Raw genomic sequence first — 21,294 nt, 5'->3', positions numbered from 1 at the left:
CCTGGTTCAGACATGGCCTCCAGGGACTCTGCTATATGCCTTTCCTCCGTGGCCTCTGCTGGGCGCCATAATCCACAAGATTCAGAAACACCGGGGCCTAGTTCTAGTGGCACCAGACTGGCCAAGAAGACCCTGGTACGCGGACATGAGAAGACTACTGGCAGGGGAGCCTCTTCCCCTGCCTCCTCTCCAGGACCTTCTACGTCAAGGTCCCATCCTCCACGAGGATCCAGCTCAATTCTCTCTTACGGTCTGGCCATTGAGAGGGCTAGACTGAAGAAAAGAGGTTACTCGGAGCCCGTGATAGATACACTCCTCCGAGCTCGCAAGTTTTCCACATCCCTCACCTACGTAAGGATCTGGAGAGTATTTGAAGCATGGTGCGACACTCATGGCGCCAATCCGCATGAGACCACAATCCCTATTGTGTTGGATTTCCTGCAAGGTGGACTTCAGAAGGGTCTCTCCCTCAGCTCCATGAAGGTTCAGGTGGCTGCGCTGTCTTGCTATGGCCCCAGGAGGGATGGCAAGACCATCGCCAAGCACCCAGATGTTTCTCGCTTCCTGAAAGGAGTCAAGCATATCCGTCCGCCACTGCAGTGGCCTGTGCCCTTATGGAATCTCAACCTTGTTTTGGATTTCCTCGCGGGATCCACCTTCAGACCCCTTCGGGGCCTGTCTCTCCGTTCTCTAACCTTGAAGATGGTGTTCTTGCTGGCTGTATGTTCAGCACGACGCATCTCAGAGCTACAAGCACTGTCCTGCCAGGATCCATTTCTCAGGATCACTCCTGAGAAATGGATCCCGGCAGGACAGGCACGGTTCCCTCCTTTCTACCGAAGGTGATTTCACAGTTTCATCTTAACCAAACTATATCCTTGCCTACCACGGTGGGTTTGAAGAAATCTGAAGAAGGGCGTCTGCTACGCCATCTCGACATTGGCAGATTGCTGCCCAGATATCTGGAAGTGACACAAGAAGTACGAAAGATGGACCATCTGTTCGTCCTGCACAGCGGGAAGAAGCAAGGTGAAGCGGCCTCGCAGCCCACCATCGCCCGCTGGATTAAAGAAGTTATCAGAGCAGCTTACGTGGAGGCCGGGAAGTCTCCGCCTCTACAAGTCAAGGCTCATTCTACCAGAGCACAAGCAGCATCCTGGGGAGAATCCAGGTTGCTGTCGCCTGCAGAAATATGTAAAGCGGCGACATGGTCCTCCCTCCATACCTTCTCCAGATTCTACCGTCTGGATGTCCAGGCCAGGGAGGACTCAGCATTTGCGAGGGCGGTACTACATGGTCCTCAGGCAGCCTCCCTCCCAGGCTGGGAGTAAAGCTTTTGTACATCCCATTCGTTCTGAGTCCATCTGGCTACACGCCAGGAAATGTTGAGATTACTTACCTGATAATCTCTTTTTCCTTAGTGTAGACAGATGGACTCAGCATCCCGCCCAGCTGCCTGTGTACATGGGTTTTACCGATTCAAGGTAAGCCATGTCATTTGTTTACATATGAGCGTACACTCTACATGGTGTCAACACCTTCCGGTTGGGACTGCTGGCGGTCTCCAGCTAATATCAATCGGTCAGGGGAATCCTGTTTCACTATTTCACTGAGCGTCAGTACACACATCCATAACAGCTTTTGCAAGGAAGATTACTGAGTTGCTACGCTTCCTGTGGGGGTATATATACCCGTGCTGACGTCAGATCCGTCTCCAACTGCTAACTCGAGCATACTATACCCATTCGTTCTGAGTCCATCTGTCTACACTAAGGAAAAGGAGATTATCAGGTAAGTAATCTCAACATTTTGAAATCTGTTGTGGTGCAGAAAATTGGTAAAACTTTGTCATTTCAAGCAAATTGTTTATGATGAGAGAAATAATGTGGCAAAATATTTGGCTCACAAATTGAAGATCTCAGCATGCTCTAACCCAGTGGTTCTCAACCGGTGTGTCACCAAGCCCACTCAGGTGTGTCGCCACACTTCCCGGTCCCCCGCTGACCCAGCTGCTCCCCCTATCCGAGCAAAATAGGTCCTCCACCCGGGCTTAAAACACTGATAGCCCAGGCGGAACGCAGCAGGACAGCTGGAGTCAGCGACACCAGCATGCTTTCTTCTTTCCGCCCCCGTGGTCCGGAAGAGGAAGTGGTGAGCAGCGGGTGCGTGCACGGGAAGAAGAGACTCTGCTAGTGCGAGCAGCATCGGCTGAAGAAGAGAAGAGATGCGCAGCCTGAGAAATGAGCAGTGCGGCTCAGAGAAAAACAAAGAACAACATCAACCCCCATGGCCGATGGGACTTCTTTCTCCACGAGGGCTGAAAGTGAAGGAGGCTGCTGCTGCCTTTAGGGTTGGAAGTGGAAGAGGCTGCTGCTGTTGCTAGTTCATGGGGGAGGGGGGGGAGTGAGTGAATGAGAAAGCATATGTGTTTGAGATCCTTTGTGTGTGTGTTTGTGTGTGAGTGAGATAGCATGTATGTGAATGATTGAGGCCTGTATATGTGAAAGAGAGTATGTGTGTGATTGAGAACCTGTGTGTGAGAGATAACATGAATGGAAGTGTATGACTGAGAACCTGTATGTGTAAGTTTGTGATTGAAAAACCTGTTTGTGTGAAAGAGTATGCGTGTGTGATTGAGATTCTTTGTGTGTGAGAGAGATCATGTATATGTATGATTAAGAGCCTGTGTGTATAAGTAAGAAAGAGAGCATGTGTATCTGTGTGATTGAGAGCTGGTTTAGGTGAGGGAGCATGTAAGTATGTGATTGAAAGCCTGTGTGTAAATGAGAGATAGAGAGCATGTGTTGTAAGCATGTGAATGAGAGTCTGTGTGAGAGAAAAGACAGCATGTATGTGTGCGATTGAAAGCCTGTTTGTGTAAGCGTGAAAAGATAGCATGTGTGTAAATGTGTAATTAAGAGCCTATATAAGTGAGAGAGAAAAAGCATGTGTATATGTGAGCAATTGAGAGCCATTGTGAGAGAGAGAGGAGAAAGTTGCAAGCAAACCATCCCTCTTCCTGCTAATTCAAAACAATCTCAGGGCACATCGATATCAAACGTTCCCAGGTATGCAGAGCAAAACATTTTTTGTATCCTTATTATTTTTCATTATTGGGCCTTTGTGTCTGCTATTTTGAAATATTTTATTGGTATCTAGAAATTTTTGATATGAGTTTTTAATTATTGGATATTCCATTCATCAGCTGTTTCGAAATAATCTGTTCTTTTTGATAGTATGGTTTTGCTGCTATTGATTTTATATTTCTTGATTTGTTTTATAAGAACTGGTGATGTTTCTCTCTTTCCTTTGTTACACTGCATACAGAGACCCTGGTTTGTTGCAGTTTCCAATTCAGTTTTTGTCTGTATGCTTCTGGTTATGTGTTTTGGTCTCTTTATTCTTTGTTAGGTGAGGGTCAGCACATGTGATTCAGGTGAGGTTTTCTGCTGGCGTATAGTTTCTGTGTAGGGCTCTATAGTAGCCTGGCTTCTTACCTTTTCCTAATAGGAGGTGTAATTATGTCTTAAGGCCTGGTGTAATATTTTATGTGTTGCCGTTTCTTAAGTAAGGTGTTTACTGTTTGAGTACTGGAAATTGGTGCTGTTTTGGTGTGGGATGTTTACTATTTATGCAATTTCTGTTCAGACAGTATATGTATCTTTCCCTTGTGTCATTCTTAACAATAAAAATAATACTGGACCTTTATTTTTTATTTCCGCCATGAATTGTAATGAGCAGTGTCACACGTGTAAGCGTGATCTGTCAGGTGTGTCATGATGGGAAAAGGTTGAGAACCACTGCTCTAACCTGATTAAGGAGGTCAAAACTCCTTCTTTTAAACTCTCTCACGATACCAAGAAAATATTTGATTTGTTTAGAGCAGCGCTTCTCAACCGGTGTGTCGCGACACACTAGTGTGTCGCCAAACACTGGCAAGTGTGTCACGTCTCCCGGTGTCCCACTGCCCGTTGTACTTCCCTTCTCCCTTTTTCCAACCCCCGCGGGCCAATTGGAAGCCTCCTTTCTTCCTACTCCCAGTGCCCAATGGGAAGCCTCCTTCATTCTGCCTGCCCCCGCACAGGCCAATTGGAAACCTCCTCCCTTCTACCTACCAGTGGCAGTAGGAAGAAGGGAGGAAGCCTTTGGCCGGTGAGGTAGGCATCACCTAGCCCGGGGTGGGATGGGAGAAATAGCAGTTTTGAACTCTGACGAAGCAAGGCCACCACAGCCCGTGGCGGGGAAGAGGAAACCAGACGCTGACGAAGCTAGGCCGCCATGGGCCCGTGGCGGTGAAGAGGCAACCCGACCCCGACCGAGGCTACCACGGGAGCCCATCCCCGTGGTGGCGAAGAGGAAACCCGACGCCGATGAAGCAAGGCCACCACAGCCCGAGGCGGCAAAGAGGAAACCCGACCCCCCAACCGAGGCCACCACGGGAACCCATTCCCGTGGTGGCGCAAAAAGAAGGCCCGCCAAAGTAAAGCTGTGGCAGAACTGGAGCCCATCCCTGCAGTGGGAATATGTTTTTGGTGAGAGCGGGTGTGTCTGTGTGTAAATGAGTGCCTGGACGAGAGTTGTGTGGGTGTGAATGAGTGCCTGGGTGAGAGCTGGTGTGTGTAGGTGTTAATGAGTGCCTGGGTGAGAGCTGGTGTGAATGAGTGCCTGGGTGAGAGCTGGTGTGTCTGGGTGCCTGGGTGAGAGCTGATGTGCCTGGGTGAGAGCTGGTGTGAATGGGTGCTTGGGTGAGAGCCTGGGTGAGAGCTGGTGTGAATGGGTGCTTGGGTGAGAGCTTGTGTGTTTGGGTGAGAATGGAAGCCTGGGTGAGAGCTTGTGTGGTGGGTGTGAATGGGTGCCTAAATGAGAGCTTGTGTCTGTGGGCGTGAATGGATGCATGGGTGAGAGCTTGAGTCTGTGTGTGCCAGGGTGAGAGCTGGTGTGAATAGGTGCTTGGGTGAGAGCTTGTGTGTGTGGGTGTGAATGGATGCATCGGTGAGAGCTTGTGTGTGTGGGTGTGAATGAAAGCCTGGGTGAGAGCTGGTGTGAATGAGTGCTTGGGTGAGAGCTTGTGTGTGTAGGTGTGAATGAAAGCCTGGTGTGAATGGATGCGAGAGCATTTGTGTGTGATCGAGAGCTTGTATATAAGAGACCATGAGTGTGATTGAGAGCGAGACTGGTCAGGAAGATGACTGGTATGAGAGAGACCGAGACTGGTCCTGGGGTCTAATTGGAGGTGTGTGTGTGAGTGACTGGTTGTGAGCGATAAGGAAGAGGACTGTGAGGACAGAGCTTCAGCAGCCTTGCTGCTTCTGGTGAGTGCTATTGGCCTGAAAGGGAAAGGAGTAGGAGAGTTGCTGGAGAGGGTAAGTAATGGTGGCTTTTTAAATTTATTTTTCTTGATTGACTGCCATTTTAATTATTGGCTATTATGCAATGTCTGCTGTTTTGAAATATTTTATTGATATTTGGACATGTTTTAATAATTTTTATGGGTTTTTAATTATTGGATATGATTCTGTTCAGCAGCTGTTTTGTAACATTTTTAGTATAGCTTTACAATTATTTCTGTGTGGGGCTGTAAAGCAGCTTAGCTTATTCTGTTTTCCCAATAGGAAATGTATTAGTGTTTAGGGCCTGGTTTAATAGTTGTATTTCTTAGATAGGGTTGTTACTGTTTGAGTGTGTTCCATAATACAGGTGTAACTTTGTGCGAGTTAGTTTGTGTGCATTATTGCAAATCCTGAGAGTCTGTTAGGTGCTATAGTTCTCACAGGACAAGCAGGATGGTAGTCCTCACATATGGGTGACATCATAGGATGGAGTCCAATCACGGAACACTTTTGTCAAAGTTTCTAGAACTTTGGCCCCTACTGGGCATGCCCAGCATGGCACTAACCCTGCAGCCAGCAGAGGTCCCTCTTCAGTCTTTTTTTTTCCGCGCAGCAGTTGCCACACGGTTAAGGAGCTCTGCAAGTATTCCTGACAGGAATTTTCCTCACGGAATTATTTAAAGTTAAATTGCCCCACAGGGGTCCCTCCATTAACTTTTTTCAGTCCGTGGTACTCCGGTAAGTTTTTACCCGTTTTCCGTCGATTACCGTCAAGTTTGGCCCTCGCGGCCTACTGGCCGTCTACCGTACCACGGCTCGTTTTTTTTCTATGGCCATGGCGTCTGGGTTCTGTCGGTGTCCGGACTTTACTCGTACCATGTCCCTTACAGACCCACATAAAGTCTGTGTAATGTGTCTTAGACGAGAGCACGATGTCTTGACCTGCACCAAATGTGCCCTAATGACACCAAAAGGTCGCAAGGCCAGAATGGAGAAGATGGGACTTCTCTTCCGTGCTCAAACCCCGACTCCGTCCATTGCATCGACGTCATCGGAACCGGCGCCAGCATCGTCCACCGACCGGTGACCGCCCAGCGTCTATCACTTCCCGGCCTTCGACACTCTCTTCTCCCCCTCAGGACCGAGGGGATCGTAAGGAGAAACATCGTCATCGGCACCGAAAGTCTCGGACCATCGAGGCATCGAAGCCATCGACCTCGCCATCATCTGAGCCACCGCCGAAGAAACCCCGTCCAGAAAAGGCACCGACCTTTTCGGCGACCGGGTCACCGAGGCAATCTTCACCCGACAGGGCGTTAGGAGCCTTGACTCTGCTTTTAATGGTGGTCCCTCTGGCTATGCCTCTGCTTCCTTCTTCTGTTCTGGAGCCGGGGTTGCTTGCTCCAGGTCTCTGAGAAGAACTGGACCGGATGGTTCAGGAGGCTATTGACAAGGCAATGCATCGACTCCAGGTTCCCCTGGCACCGATATCTGTACCGATAGTGGAACCGAGCACCGACCCAATTCAAGCAGCATTGGCACTGCTGCTATCGAGGATGGAAGCGCTTATTGCAACCTTTCCACCGGTGGATCCCGGGTCACCGATGGCTCCGGTACCCTCCCCGTTGACTTTATCATCGGGAGGAGAAACACCATTCTGCATCCCTCCGGGAGTACTGCCTCAGCCATCAAGATCGATATCAATGCCCCCATCGGCGCCATCGAGCCCTCCACCGATGCCCTCGATGCCTGCGCCAGGGCCTTCATTGCCTTCATTGGTGCCTCCGGTTATTCCTTCGATGCCTTCGGAGCCTAAACCGGGACCTTCAGGTATCCAACTACCCCTTCCCTCTATAGTCCCTAGAGACACAATTGTGGATCCTTATGATATCTGGACCGATGATTCTTCACAGACACCGATGATTTACCTTCACCACCTTCACCTACTGAAGGTAGAAAGCATTCTCCTCCAGAGGACCTTTCTTTCATAAACTTGTGAAGGACATGTCTGAATTGGTCCCCTTCCAGTTACTAACGGAACAGGACAGACAGACATCAGATGATGGAGTTGCTTCAATTCCTGGATGCGCCCAAGGAAATCACCTCCATCCCCATCCATCAAATTCTTCTTGACATTCTCAAAAAGAACTGGGAACATCTTGGCTCCATTGCACCAGTCCACAGAAAAAGTGACTCTACCTACTTGGTGCAGTCAACTCCAGGTTTTCAAAAGCCTCAATTGGATCACCAATCTGTGGTGGTTGAATCTGCACAAAAGAAAGCAAAAAGGTCCAAAACACATACGTCCTTTCCCCCCTGGCAAGGAACAAAAGTTTTGGATCCCATTGGTCGCCAAGTCTTTCAAGGATCAATGTTGATCCTCCGAATTGCTGCTTACCAACTATATATGACCCAATATAATAGTCATTTTTAAGCAACTTCAAGACCTGACAATCTCCATGCCTCAATCACTTCCAGATAAGTTCCACACCCTACTTAATAAGGGTTTGGAGGCAGGCAAACATGAGATTAGATCATGTTATATCATCTTTGACACTGCAACCAGAGTGTCTGCAGCAGCTATTTCAGCAAGACGATGGGCTTGGCTTAAGTCTTCAGACCTTCGTTCAGTAGTGCAAGAGCGGTTGTCCGACCTCCCCTGTATTGGAGACAGTCTTTTTGGCGAGCAGATTCAAAAGACAGTGGCTGAACTAAAGGACCATCATGAGACTCTGACAGCTCTCTCTGTTCCCTTAGGATTATCCTTCTAAACAGCCTTTCCGGAAGGACTCTTAAAAAGTCTTTTTATAGACCAAAGAAGTCCTACCCGCCAGCAGCTAGATGCCGCTCTGTGAGACCATTCTTCAAATCACAGTCTCGTCAAACTCGAAAGCAAAAGCCACAGACAGCCCCCAAACCGGGCCCTGCTTCTGGTTTTTGACTTTCACATAGAGAGCATCCAGATCCATTACCAGATGTCCCGGAGGCCGCTTGTGCCATTTCAACAACATATGGCAATCAATCATCTCGGACCACTGGGTCCTAACAATCATTGCTCTAGGCTATCATCTCAACTTTCTCTCCATCCCGTCGGATTCCCCACCTCTAATGATGTGGAGAACATCCGACCATTCATTGCTCCTGGAACAGGAGGCGTCCCTCCTACTCCAGTCCAGAGTAATAGAACCAGTACCATTGCCTCAGCAACGCCTCAAATTCTATTCCCGGTTCTTTCTAATCCCCAAAAGATCGGGAGGCGTTCTTCCAATTTTGGATCTACGAGACCTCAACAAGTACCTCCAGAGAGAAAAGTTCAAGATGGTAACCTTGGGCTCCCTGCTTCCTCTTCTTCAAAGAAGAGACTGGCTCTGCTCTCTCAACCTTCAGGACGCATACACATATATTACGATAACTCCATCTCATCGCAAATTCCTGAGATTCCTCGTAGGCCACAAGCACTATCAATACAGAGTGCTTCCATTCGGCCTAGCATCTGCACCGCGGGTGTTTACAAAATGCCTCGTCGTAGTTGCCGCCTTCCTCAGGACTCAAGGTGTCCACATCTACTCCTATCTGGACGACTGGTTAATCAGGGCTCCAACTCAGCAAACCGCTTTGTCCTCCCTACATCTCACCTTACACACTCTCGCTTCACTCGGATTTTTCGTCAAGTACGACAAATCCTCCTTAGTCCCATCTCAAACCTTATCGTTCATTGGGGCAGACTTGGACACCTTACAGGCAAAGGCTTTCCTGCCTCGACAACGAGCCCTCACTCTCGTGTCTCTGGCATAACAGCTGCAGTCTCAACACTCGGCGACTACGCATCGTTTTCTCATCCTCCTAGGACACATGGTGTCCTCAGTTCAGGTCACACCAATGGCCCGTCTGGCCATGAGAGTCATATAGTGGACTCTAAGGTCGCAATGGACACAGTCCCTTCAGCCCCTGTCGACCATTGTCCATGTCACCGACTCACTTCGTCTGTCTCTCGCCTGGTGGACGAACCACATCAATCTTCTACAGGGCTTGCCCTTTCAGACGCCAAACCACCAAATAACTCTAACCACCAATCCTTCCAACTTCAGGTGGGGAGCCCATGTGGTCGATCTCCAGACACAAGGTTCCTGGTCTCCAGAGGAAGCCAAACACCAAATAAATTTCCTGGAGCTTCGAGCAATAAGATACGCTCTCAGAGTATTTCAGGATCACCTGTCCAATCAAGTCATCCTGATCCAGATGGACAACCAGGTGGCCATGTGGTACATCAACAAGCAGGGAGGGACGGGATCCTACCTTCTGTGTCAGGAAGCTGCACAGATATGGGCGGAGGCCCTCTCCCATTCAATGTAACTCAGGGCCACCTACTTGCCGGGAGTGGACAACGTGCTGGCAGGCAAGTTGAGTCGCAACTTACAACTGCATGAGTGGTCTCTGAACCCCTTAGTGGTGAACTCCATCTTCCTACAATGGGGTCATCCTCATATAGACCTCTTTGCGTCACCTCAGAATCGCAAAGTAGACAATTTCTGCTCTCTCACTCGCAGCCAACATTATCCACCAAGAGTCGCGTTCTCCCTATTGTGGTCAACTGCTCTCCTATACACATTCCCTCCACTTCCAATTCTTTCGAAGACTCTCGTGAAGTTACGTCAGGACAGGGGAACCACGATCCTGATAGCACCCCACTGGCCCCGCCAAGTGTGGTTTCCAATCCTTCAGGATCTTTCCATTCACAGGCACATTCCTCTGGGAACAGACCCGCTTCTAATAACTCAAAACGACGGGTGTCTTCGCCACCCCAATCTTCATGCCATGTCCCTGACAGCATGGATGTTGAAAGGTTAATCCTTCAGCCGCTTAACCTTTCTGATCCAGTCTCCCATGTCTTGATTGCTTCACGGAAGCCTTCCACGAGAAAATCGTATTCCTACAAATGGAACAGTTTCACATCATGGTGCTTTTCTCAGGCCCTTGATCCTTTTACCTTTCCCATCCCGAAGTTTCTGGACTATCTCTGGCACTTGTCAGAGTCAGGTCTTCTTGAAGGGCTTGCTTCACCTCAAGCCTCCACTGTGTCCTCTGGCCCCTTCTTGGGACCTCAACCTGGTTTTGGGTCGGCTCATGAAACCACCATTTGAGCCTCTCCAATCCTGTGAACTTCGCTTTCTCACATGGAAAGTGATTTTCCTTCTGGCAATCACTTTGGCTCGCAGAATTAGTGAGTTGCAGGCCCTAGTTACCTATCCGCCTTACACTAAACTTCTGCAAGACCTAAATTCTTACCTAAGGTAGTATCAGAGTTTCATCTCAATCAATCCATTATACTATCTACCTTCTTTCCCAGGCCCCATTCCAATCTAGGTGAGCAGGCTCTGCATACCCTTGACTGCAAACGAGCTCTAGTGTTCTACCTAGATCGTACTGCTGTCCACAGGAAGAGCACTCAGTTATTTGTGTCTTTCCATTCTAACAAATTGGGGCAGCCTGTGGGTAAGCAGACTCTCTCCTCCTGGCTAGCGGACTGCATATCCTTTTGCTATCAGCAAGCGGGCATTCCACTCCAAGATCGTGTTAAAGCACACTCTGTGAGGGCCATGGCGACTTCAGTAGCACACCTACGATCGGTGCCGCTTCCTGACATTTGCAGGGCTGCCACTTGGAGTTCTCTCCATACTTTTACAGACCACTATTGCTTAGACAAAGCCGGAAGACAAGATTCCATCTTCGGCCAGTCTGTCTTGCGTAACCTATTTACGACGTGACGTACCAACACCCTTCCGCCTGCCCGCAGGGGTTCAGGATGCCCTCTACCAAATTCCACCCCACTTGTTGTGCCTGTTTGCATGCCTTTGGCTACATTTGGTGCATGTTCGGACATCCTCAGCTCGGTACTCACCCATATGTGAGGACTACCATCCTGCTTGTCCTGTGAGAAAGCAAATGTTGCTTACCTGTAACAGGTGTTCTCACAGGACAGCAGGATGTTAGTCCTCACAAAACCCGCTCACCACCCTGTGGTATTGGGTTCGTTTTATTATTTTCTTTTTCGGCACTGCTTGTAGCTTTTACATAAGACTGAAGAGAGACCCCTGCTGGCTGCAGGGTTAGTGCCATGCTGGGCATACCCAGTAGAGGCCAGTCAAAGTTCTAGAACTTTGACAAAAGTGTTCTGTGATTGGGCTCCATCCTATGATGTCACCCATATGTGAGGACTAACATCCTGCTGTCCTGTGAGAACACCTGTTAAAGGTAAGCAACATTTGCTTTCTCTTTCCATTTCTCCAGGTTCGCACTGCATGCAGAGTGGCTTTTCTGGTTTTCCATTCCAGTTTCTGTCTCCATATTTATAATTTGTGGTTTTTCTCTACTTGGTGAAGGGTGTGTGACCGAGGTGAGGTATTTAACTAGCATTTAGGGATTTGTATCAATCTTATTTATTGTGTTTTCTCAATAGGATATGCATTAGTGGTAAATTACTGTCTTTTCATAAGGAAGGCTATTTTGCTTGGTAGTAAAAGGAGTTTGTTTTGCTTTTACTGGGATGTCATCAGAACCAGAATATCTTTTTTTGTATGGCGAGTTGTACAGGGTAATGCCCTAGATCTGCTCTGCACTCATTGCAGGGGGTTGAGGGGATTCCTGTGGATGCAGAGTGCATGTTTACATTTAGCCCCATGATGGTCACATGTTCAGTGTCACGCATGTGAGAACCATCTGTCAGGTGTGTCCCGGCCAAAAAAAGGTTGAGAACCACTGGTTTAGAGAATATTATATCATCATATATTCTTTAGAGTTGTATGCTAGTGAGGGAGGAGATTTCTTCTTTTTTGGACAGCTTGTCTCTTCCAGGATTACGAGATGATTTGGCAGGAAGTTAAGAATGTGATTGGAGCATTAAAGGAGGGTAAGAGTCCAGGTGAAGGTTTTTCACTTCTATTTTATAAGGCTTTTTGGGATTCTCTTGCTCCTAGATTGGTGGCATTGTATAACAGGGTGTGGGGGAAATCGCTGACAAGATCATCTATCTCATCCTCTATTTTTGTGATTCATAAGGCAGGTAAAGACCCAGTAAACTGTAGCTGTTAATGACCAATCTCACTTTTAAACTGATAAGATAAGATATCGGTTAAGATATTAGCATGTATGGAGGAGCTTGTTAATAGAGACCAACCAGTTTTATAAAAGGGAGGCAAGAAACAGATAATGTTAAGAAGGCCTTTAACGTGATATATCATGCTAGAAGTAGATAGGAGGAGTCTCTATTGATTTCCTTAGATGCAGAAAAAAGCGTTTGATAGGATGAGCAGCCCTATTTGTATGCTGCTCTTATTAAGTTTGGCTTTGGAGGAATTCTTTTAAATGGGTCTAGTGCCTTTATAAGAATCCTTTGGCTCAGATCAAGGTAAATGGTATGCTGTCCAAGAGTATCCCTCTTTAAAAAAAAAAAAAAAAAAGGTACTAGACAGGGCTTTCCCCTTTTGCCACTTCTATTTGCCCTGGCTATTGAAGCTTTTGCAGCATTGGTCAGACACAGCACCCTGGGTTTCGTTGACTGTTGGAGTTGATGGTAGATAACTATATTGCATTGCTTGTGGATGATGTGCTATTTTATATTTTGAACTCTACTCAAAATTTGAAAGTTGTGCTGGAGGTGCTTAATATATTCAGGCCACAAGGTGAATGAAGCTAAAAAAAAAAAAAGACTTTAGAAATTTGGACCTGTCCAGGAATAAAAAAAATATTTGTAGGTGTTATATCCTTTAATGTGGATCAGAAAACCCATTACATATCTGGGTGTAGTGATCCCACATAAATTAGATAAGCTGTATGAACTGAATTACTTAACTCTGTTGGGGAAAGTAAGGCAGGATTCATGGTTTGAAAGAATAGCTCTATTAAAATAAACAGTCTTCCTTCTTTGTTATTTTTATTTCATAAACTACCCATTCAGGTCCCAATCAGTATTTTTAAGAAACTTCAAAAATTGATTTCTTATTTAAATTGGCATGGCCAGAAATCTAGAATGTGGTCTCAGATTTTAGTAGGTCTTAAGTGTAAGAATGAGTTGGGACTCCCTGATTTCAAGGTCTATTTCTGAGCGACTTTACTGAAAAGTGTTGTGTTCTGAATGATCAGCTTTCCAGACAAGCATTGGATTTCTATGGAAAGAGAGTTTAACAAGAATTTGAAAAGTTGGTTTTGAATACCTCTGATAAAATCTTGATATCTATCATTTATAGGCTGTTGATGGATAGATATTCACACTCATTACATACCATGATGAGTATTTGGTAAAGGAATCTAGGTTTCCATATCAGTGAGGAAGAATGGGGATATATATTTTTTTCAGGATGAATAAAGGGAGCTTAATCTGTGTTTCTACTCAGACGAGCAGGTTTAAAACGTTTATAGGTTGTACCTTATGCCGGTGAGGTTGTTTAAAATGAGCTATAAAAAGAACCTCTTTGCTGGAGAGTTTGTGGAAAGCAAGGTATTTTATTCTATGTTTGGTGGACTGTCCCATCATCTTCTTTTGCTCTGAAAAACTCTCTTGGCTATATCAAATTACTAAAGTGAAGCTCCCCTCTGATCCTGCTTGATATTACTTGGTTGTAAGATTAAGACTTATACTGTTGGTGGTGTTAAACATCCCTCCTTGAAGGGGTGAATAAACATGTGGATACATTTCAACCAGTAGATGTGGTGTATTTGTATTTTCAGAAGGCATTTGACAAAGTCCCTCATGAGAGTCTTCTAAGAAAACTTAAAAGTCATGGGATAGAAGGCAGTGTCTTAATGGGTTGAAAACTGTTTAAAAGACAGGAAAGAGAGAGTAGGATTAAATGGTCAGTTTTCTCACTGGAAAAAGGTAAACAGTGGAGTGCCTGTTGGATTTGTGGCATAGTGTGGACTCTTAGTCGCATTGGTGATGACTCCTCCCACAGGGAGGGGCCCCGTGGGGAACTACAGCGATAGGCTATTTATTTATTTATTTATTTAAAGACTTATATATACCGGTATTAGTGAGGGACATCATACCGGTTTACATTCGAACATTTAAGCTTGGAAAATACATATTAACCGGGAGTTGACAACTGGGAGGGGGGTAACAAGATGCAGTATGGAAATATAGATTAAAAAGTTGTTAAAATTGGCAACACCACATCCACCCCCCACTCCTTGCATCAAGGAGTCCCACAAGGTTCATCACTTTCATCCACCCTCTTTAATGTCTACATCACCCCACTCTGCCAACTTCTCACCGATCTTAAACTAAAATTCTATCTCTACGCTGATGATGTCCAGATCATCATCCCCATCCACAACTCCATCTCTGACGCCTTAAAGCACTGGGAAAGCTGCCTTACGGCCATCAACTCCCTGCTCACCAACCTCCATCTTGCTCCCAATACAAATAAAACTGAACTCCTGGTTATCTCCTCCCAGGCCTCCCCCCACCCCTCTAACTATCGATCCGAAACTCAACCCTCCCACAGCACAACCTTCTGTAAGGGACCTAGGAGTTCTCCCTGATCATCAACTAAACATGAAAAACTACGTAAACTCCATTCTCAAAGCAGGTTTCTTCAAACTCAATGTACTTAAAAATCTCAGACCACTACTATACAACCAAGACTTTCATACAGTGATCCAAGCCACCATACTTCCCAAACTGGACTACTGTAATGCACTCTTCCTAGGGATCCCCTACTCTACAATAAAACCTCTACAAATGCTACAAAACGCCACAGCAAGACTTATCGCAAATACCCGTAAACATGAACATATCACCCCCATCCTTAGAAACCTCCATTGGCTCCCCATCCCCTCCCGCATTCACTACAAGACATTGACCATAGTACACAGATCTAGTCATGCCCACAACTCCAAATGGTTAGACATTCCTTTCAACGCTCCCTACTCCACCCGACCCACCAGAACTGCAAACAAAGGCACCCTACTTGTACCCTCACTGAAAATAGCCCATCTTTCCTCCACACACGACCGTGCTTTCTCAATTGCTGGTCCCGCCCTCTGGAACTCCCTGCCTCCCAACCTGTGTCTTGAACCATGCACGATTAAATTTAAAAAGTATCTAAAAACCTGGTTATTTAAACGAGCTTATCCAGAATAGATCTAAACGAGCTTATCCAGAATAGTTTTTCCCATCTGACAACCCAAAAGCCCCTCACAATGTGATTATTACGTGCCTTATGTTAAGGTTTTCTAGTTGTTTTTGTTTTTTGATCTAAATTTTCCATTTTATTTTTTGTTTTTTAATCTATTTCCATAGGCTAGACTCAGAGAGCAGACACTGGAGATGGAAAGCTTTATTGTACTGCTCTAGATAGATGGTAATTATACAGGAAGGAATGGCACTGAAGTCCAGCAAAGTGCCAATATGCTCAGACAGTCTCAGATGTAGAAGTCTCACCCAAATGTACAAGGTTGGTAGTGTTCCGCTGAGCGGGATAAGCCAAACCTGGTGGGTGGAAGTGGAGAGCTGGATCATAAAGGTACTCACTGAAGAGTAGTGCAGGAATCCTCCTGGTGATGGTGAAGGCGGACCCGAGATCCGTAGAGTTGGATACTCTGAGCTGGTAGGCCCTCGAGGAGTGAGTACCTGGGAGCGCAGAATCCTGAAAGAGAAGAGAGATCCCCGAGGAGCAGTTGTCTAGTTGGTTGAAACCCCGAAGGGTAGTTGGAAGCGAAAGACCCCCCGAGGAGCGGGTGCCCAGAGCTTCTTCAGGAGCGAGATACCCCGGAGGGTAGCGAGGTGCAGCTTAGAAGCAGTCAGAGTAGCTAAACCGAAGTCCTTGCTAACTCATTTGTTGGAAACGGAGTGGAGGCTTAAATACCCGGAGGTATTGACGTCATGTGGTGGGGACGCCCCCGAGGTTCCCGCCATGATGTGTAGATAAGCGTAGGCAGCGTGCGTGCGTGCGCCCTAGGAGGCCACGGGAAGGAGCATGGCGGATGGGGACGCCCATGCTGAGTTGGAGACGTCAAGGGTTTCGGCACTCAGCACCGGATGCAGCCATCGGAGAAAGGGAAAAAAGAGGTGTGTCGGATGCAACAGTGCCTCAGGGATCTGTACTTGGACTGGTGCTTTTCAATATATTTATAAATGATCTGGAATGGGATGCAATGAGTGAGGTGATCAGATTTGCAGATGACACAAATTATTCAGAGTAATTAAATCACAAGCAGATTGTGATAAATTGCAGGAGGACCTTGCAAGACTGGAAGTTTGAGTATCCAAATGGCAGATGAAACAGAATGTGGACAAGTACAAAGTGATGCATATAGGAAAAAATAACCCATGCTGTAGTTACATAATATTAGGTTCCATATTAGGAGTTACTATCCAGGTGAAAGATCTAGGCGCCACAGTGGATAATGCATTGATATCGTCAGCTCAGTGTGCTGTGGCGGTCAAAAAAAGCAAACAATGTCAGGACTTATTAGGAAGGGAATGGTGAATAAAACAGAGAATGTCATAATTCCTCTGTATCACTTCATGAAGAGTCTGCACCTTGCAGTTCTGGTCACTACATCTCAAAAAAAATATAATTACACTGAACATGGTACAAAGAAGAGTGATCAAAATGATAAAGGGGATGGAATAGCTCCCTATGAGGAAAAGCTAAAGAGGTTAGGGCTGTTCAGCTTGCAGAAGATTCAGCTGATGGGGGATATGATAGAAGTCTATAAAATTATGAGAAGCCTAGAACAGGTAAATGTGAATTGGTTATTTACTCTCTTATGGGCCGATACAGTAAAATCTCCCACTCTCCCAGTGTGCGCACAGGCCACACTTCTTTGCACGCGATACAGTATTTTAATTTATTTAAATTAGGCCCGGCGGTAAAAAGAGGTGCTAGGGACACTACCGCGTCCCTTGCGCCTCTTTTTTGACGGAAGCGGCAGCTGTCAGCGGGTTTGACAGCCGATGCTTAATTTTGCCGGCGTTGGTTCTCAAGCCCGCTGACAGCCACGGGTATGGAAACCGGACGCCAGCAAAATTGAGCGTCCGGTTTTCGACTCGCCAGCCGCGGGCCCATTTAAATTTTTTTTTTATTTTTTACTTTTCTAAACTTTCGGGACCTCCGACTTAATATCGCCATGATATTAAGTCAGAGGGTGCACAGAAAAGCAGTTTTGGGTAGGCGCTAATTTCTGAAAGCAAAATGTGCGGCTTGGCTGCACATTTTGCTTTCTGAATCGAGCGGGAATACCTAATAGGGCCATCAACACGCATTTGCATGTTGCGGGCGCTATTAAGTTCGGGGGGGGGGGGGGGGGGGTTGGACGTGTGTTTTGGACGCGTTATTACCCCTTACTGAATAAGGGGTAAAGTTAGCGCTTCCAAATGCCAGCTAACAGTGCGCTCCATCGGCCCATTACAAAATAGGACTAGGGGGCATTCCATGAAGTTAACAAGTAACATTATTTAAAACAAATTGGAGATGATTCTTTTTCACTCAACACACAGTTAAGCTCTGAAATTAGTTGCCAGAGGATGTGTTAGGGCATTTAGTGTAGTTGGGTTTAAAAAAAAAAAGGTTTGAATAAGTTCCTGGAGGAGAAGTTCATAAACTGCTATTAATCAAGTTGACTTAGGGAACAGCCACTGCTATTACTGGCATAAGTAGCATTGGCTCTATTAAATGTTTGGGTATTGCCAGGTAATTGGAACCTGGATTGGCCACTGTTGGAAACAGATGCTGGGCTTGATGGATCCTCGGTCTGACCCAGTATGGCAACTACTTGTATTCTTATACATATGTTAGTTGCAGCGAGGTTTCTTATTGCTTTACAATACTGCTCCCCTTCCAAATCTTCCTCCTCATTGTGGTTCCAAAATCCGTGGCACATTTACACCATGGAGTATTTGATACAGCAAGTCAGAGATTCTTGTGTGGACATTTTGAAAATTTGGAAACCTTTTTCCGGATATGATGGGTAAGGAGGGGGAAAACAAACCTCTAGGGTTTCTTTAGCCCCTCAACATACGGTTATTATTTTTTTCTCTTTTCTCTTTCACAATGAATTTACATGCTTTTTTTTTGTTTTATTTGTTTTTTTGTTTGTTTTTTTTTTGCTTTTTTTGGGTTCTGGAAACAGTAGTTTTCAGACTTTTTTCATAGGCCATATGATATCTATTTGTTTCTATTCACATTTTCATAGTTTTCCTCTATTTACCATGGGGAATTACTGTAACTAGTTTGTGTATTGTGCACAGATTGATCTGACCCCTTTAAGGGTCTCTTAGAACTATGTTTTCTACATTGTTCCATATTTTTGCTTTTGCTTCATGTCTTTTTTTTTTTTTTTATTTCAATAAAGTTTAAAGAAAAAATCACATCCTCCCTTCATTTCCTATCGACTTTATTTCTTAATTCCAAACTCTGGGAGGGGAACTATTGTACATTCATGATGCGGAAAGATTTCTTTCATGTAGTGGATTACTTAGCATTGTTCTTTATTGCAGACATCACTTGTGATATTATTTGGGCATTTACAATATTTACTGTTAGAGATCCATATTCAGTCACTGGCTGGCTTGCAATATGAGCCTCTTAGTTAAGAACTAGCATGCCTTAACTGTAGTGGCTTTTATGTTTTTATATTAGTATTGTAATATTATTGTGGTTTGTGGACAGATGGCCGCTAAGACATTTTCTAATACTTTTACTTGTGCTCGTGCAAGGAATGTGATATTTTGAAATTATAAATACTAAACTTAGAAATCAGTAATTCAGATCTTTTTATCCTATTTAATTTACTATAATTGCTGAAGTTCACTATGCAGTGGCTGTTCTTGGAGAAAGTGTGTTTTGCCTCTTTAAGAGTGAAAGTGAAATTTTCTTAATATTTCATGAAGCTGAAGATAACATTTAGACCATGTGAGAAGAGTCCACTTTACAACGTTGATCTCCAATGAGATACTTTTTGCTGTTTTATATCCTGACTTTAATCAGTGATTTTATGATGGCACTGCCTACACTTCTGGCTGCACTAACTGCTTTTGTGCAGCTCCAGGGACATTGTTGATTCTTGGGCAAAGTACAGAACACACCTAGTTCTGAAGTGATTATGGAGCACTGTTGCATGCTGTTCTCTAACATCCTTTCTTTTCTTTCTTTCTTTTATTGCAATCTATGTAATCTTATTCTTTTGTCAGACATTACAGTGATGGGAAACAGAGGAAATTTGATGACTACAGGAGTAGAGATCACAGGTCCAATCTGGAAGAAAGCATAAAAGACAGTAGGTCTCATAGAGACCCCCGCTCCCATTCAGACGACCGACTGAACTCAGACCACCGTTTCAGCTTGGAGTACAGCATTCAGAAATCTAGAGATTATGGATACCATTCAGACTGGCAGTTGGACCACAGAGCTTCCGGCAGTGGCCCCAGGTCACCTCTGGAGCAGAGGTCTGCTTATGACTCCAGATCTCCTTTAGGACACAGATCTCCATTTGAATGCTCATCTGATCACAAAAGTACACCAGAGCATATATGGAACAGCCGTAAAACATAACAAAGACTGATGTTCCATCTGGACATTTCTGTAGCCATATTCACTAAACTAACACAGTAATTGCCTTACAGGACTTGAAAGATAAGGACTGGATCTGCTATCAGCAGTATTGTTGCTTCTTTCCAGGGTGGAAGATCTGTTGTTCCAGCAAAGAGAAAATTATTTTTGTATTTAAGGTTTATGCTGCACTGTGCTGCAAATATTGTGGCATTTTTTTTTAAATAAAAAGAAATGGAAGATGTTTACTATTACAGAGACCTCAACACTGCCCCATTCAGACTAGATCTTATATTGAACTTTTCATGCCAGAATGGTCTTTAAGCTGAACTTGGTTTGTATAGTGTTTGTAAAGAAACTTTACACACTGGCCTGTGATCATGTTTCAGAAAGGACTGAAGAGGTTTTTATCTTTTGAAGAGAGCTCTCAAGGACCTTGTTCACTTTCCAAAACTACTTGTTTACATTGTACACAGCGACCACCTTGCCGCTTCTCATCACAAGCTTGAATATTTAAATCCTGTACCTACAACTGTAAGATAGCCAGGAGTGTCCCTGTTCAATCAACTGTAATGCCTTTTTACAAATAAACTGCTGTAAATTGTTGTAAATTAATTAAATGAGCTTTCTTCCTTTCTCAGGCTTCTGTTTTTTCACAGTTCCTTTCCCCCTTGAACTCAGGCTTTCCTGTCACTAATATGAGCACTCAAACCCATGTATTACTCTTTATTTTAATTCAGTTATCTTGGTGAAATCATTGTTCAGAATGTACAAATGGGGAAAGGGAACACTTTAATCTATTAGTGTGGTCCTTTACTGCTCTGTTGTTTTATGGGATATTTGATTAGATATTAATATCTTTTTTTTTAAATATGTTCATTATCCAAATCAGTCAAGATTTTGTGTAAATCCATTTGTTTTCCCTTTTATCAATGTGAGCAATAATGTCTGTGCTATGCAGCCAGTTACATTTCAGATTGACAATTTATAAATTTTACAAATTACACTGGATGTATATAGATTTCTTCTATATATGAGAAATTAAATTTAATAAAAAGAAGAATAAGTGGACTCTTGTAATTTTCTGCTACTTTTTGGTGTAGGCTTTGTTCCAGTCACACTTCTAAAAATATGTACATTTAGTAATTTCTATAAATTTCCCACCATAACTTAAATAGTTGATGCTTTAAAGACATGTAGGTACAAGAGTTCTTTATCATATTTAAATATTCAAGTTTTGTTTTGCATAACTGAATAAAACAAATTTGCAAAAAGCTATGATTGGAAGTAACTTCAAGTGGTACTCTAGGCAATCCCTGAATTTCAAAGCAAGATCCACTGTACCAAAGCATTCCAGGTAAATGTCTATCTAATCTGCTCTTAAAAAGCTCCAGTGCTGCATATCTTGCTGCCAG

General features: G+C 44.8%; 1 protein-coding gene across 4 annotated transcripts in view; it reads left to right on the top strand.

Moving 5' to 3' along the window:
- The window catches only part of LOC115073851 (chromodomain-helicase-DNA-binding protein 1-like), a 346,258-nt gene extending 325,308 nt beyond the window's left edge, over positions 1–20,950 (top strand). For 3 of the 4 annotated variants that reach the window (XM_029572754.1, XM_029572763.1, XM_029572744.1), the window contains one exon: positions 19,522–19,882. In XM_029572754.1, coding sequence (XP_029428614.1) covers positions 19,522–19,882 — 361 coding nt within the window. Of the gene's footprint in view, positions 1–19,521 lie in introns of all 4 variants that reach the window. The other variant, XM_029572735.1, reaches the window with a different exon arrangement.
- Positions 20,951–21,294: the final 344 nt, after the last annotated feature.

The sequence above is a fragment of the Rhinatrema bivittatum genome, chromosome 1, assembly GCF_901001135.1.
Source record: "Rhinatrema bivittatum chromosome 1, aRhiBiv1.1, whole genome shotgun sequence".
Lineage (NCBI taxonomy): Eukaryota > Metazoa > Chordata > Amphibia > Gymnophiona > Rhinatrematidae > Rhinatrema > Rhinatrema bivittatum.
Note: the sequence above shows the minus strand (reverse complement) of the source record. Positions and strands in the feature narration are given on the sequence as shown.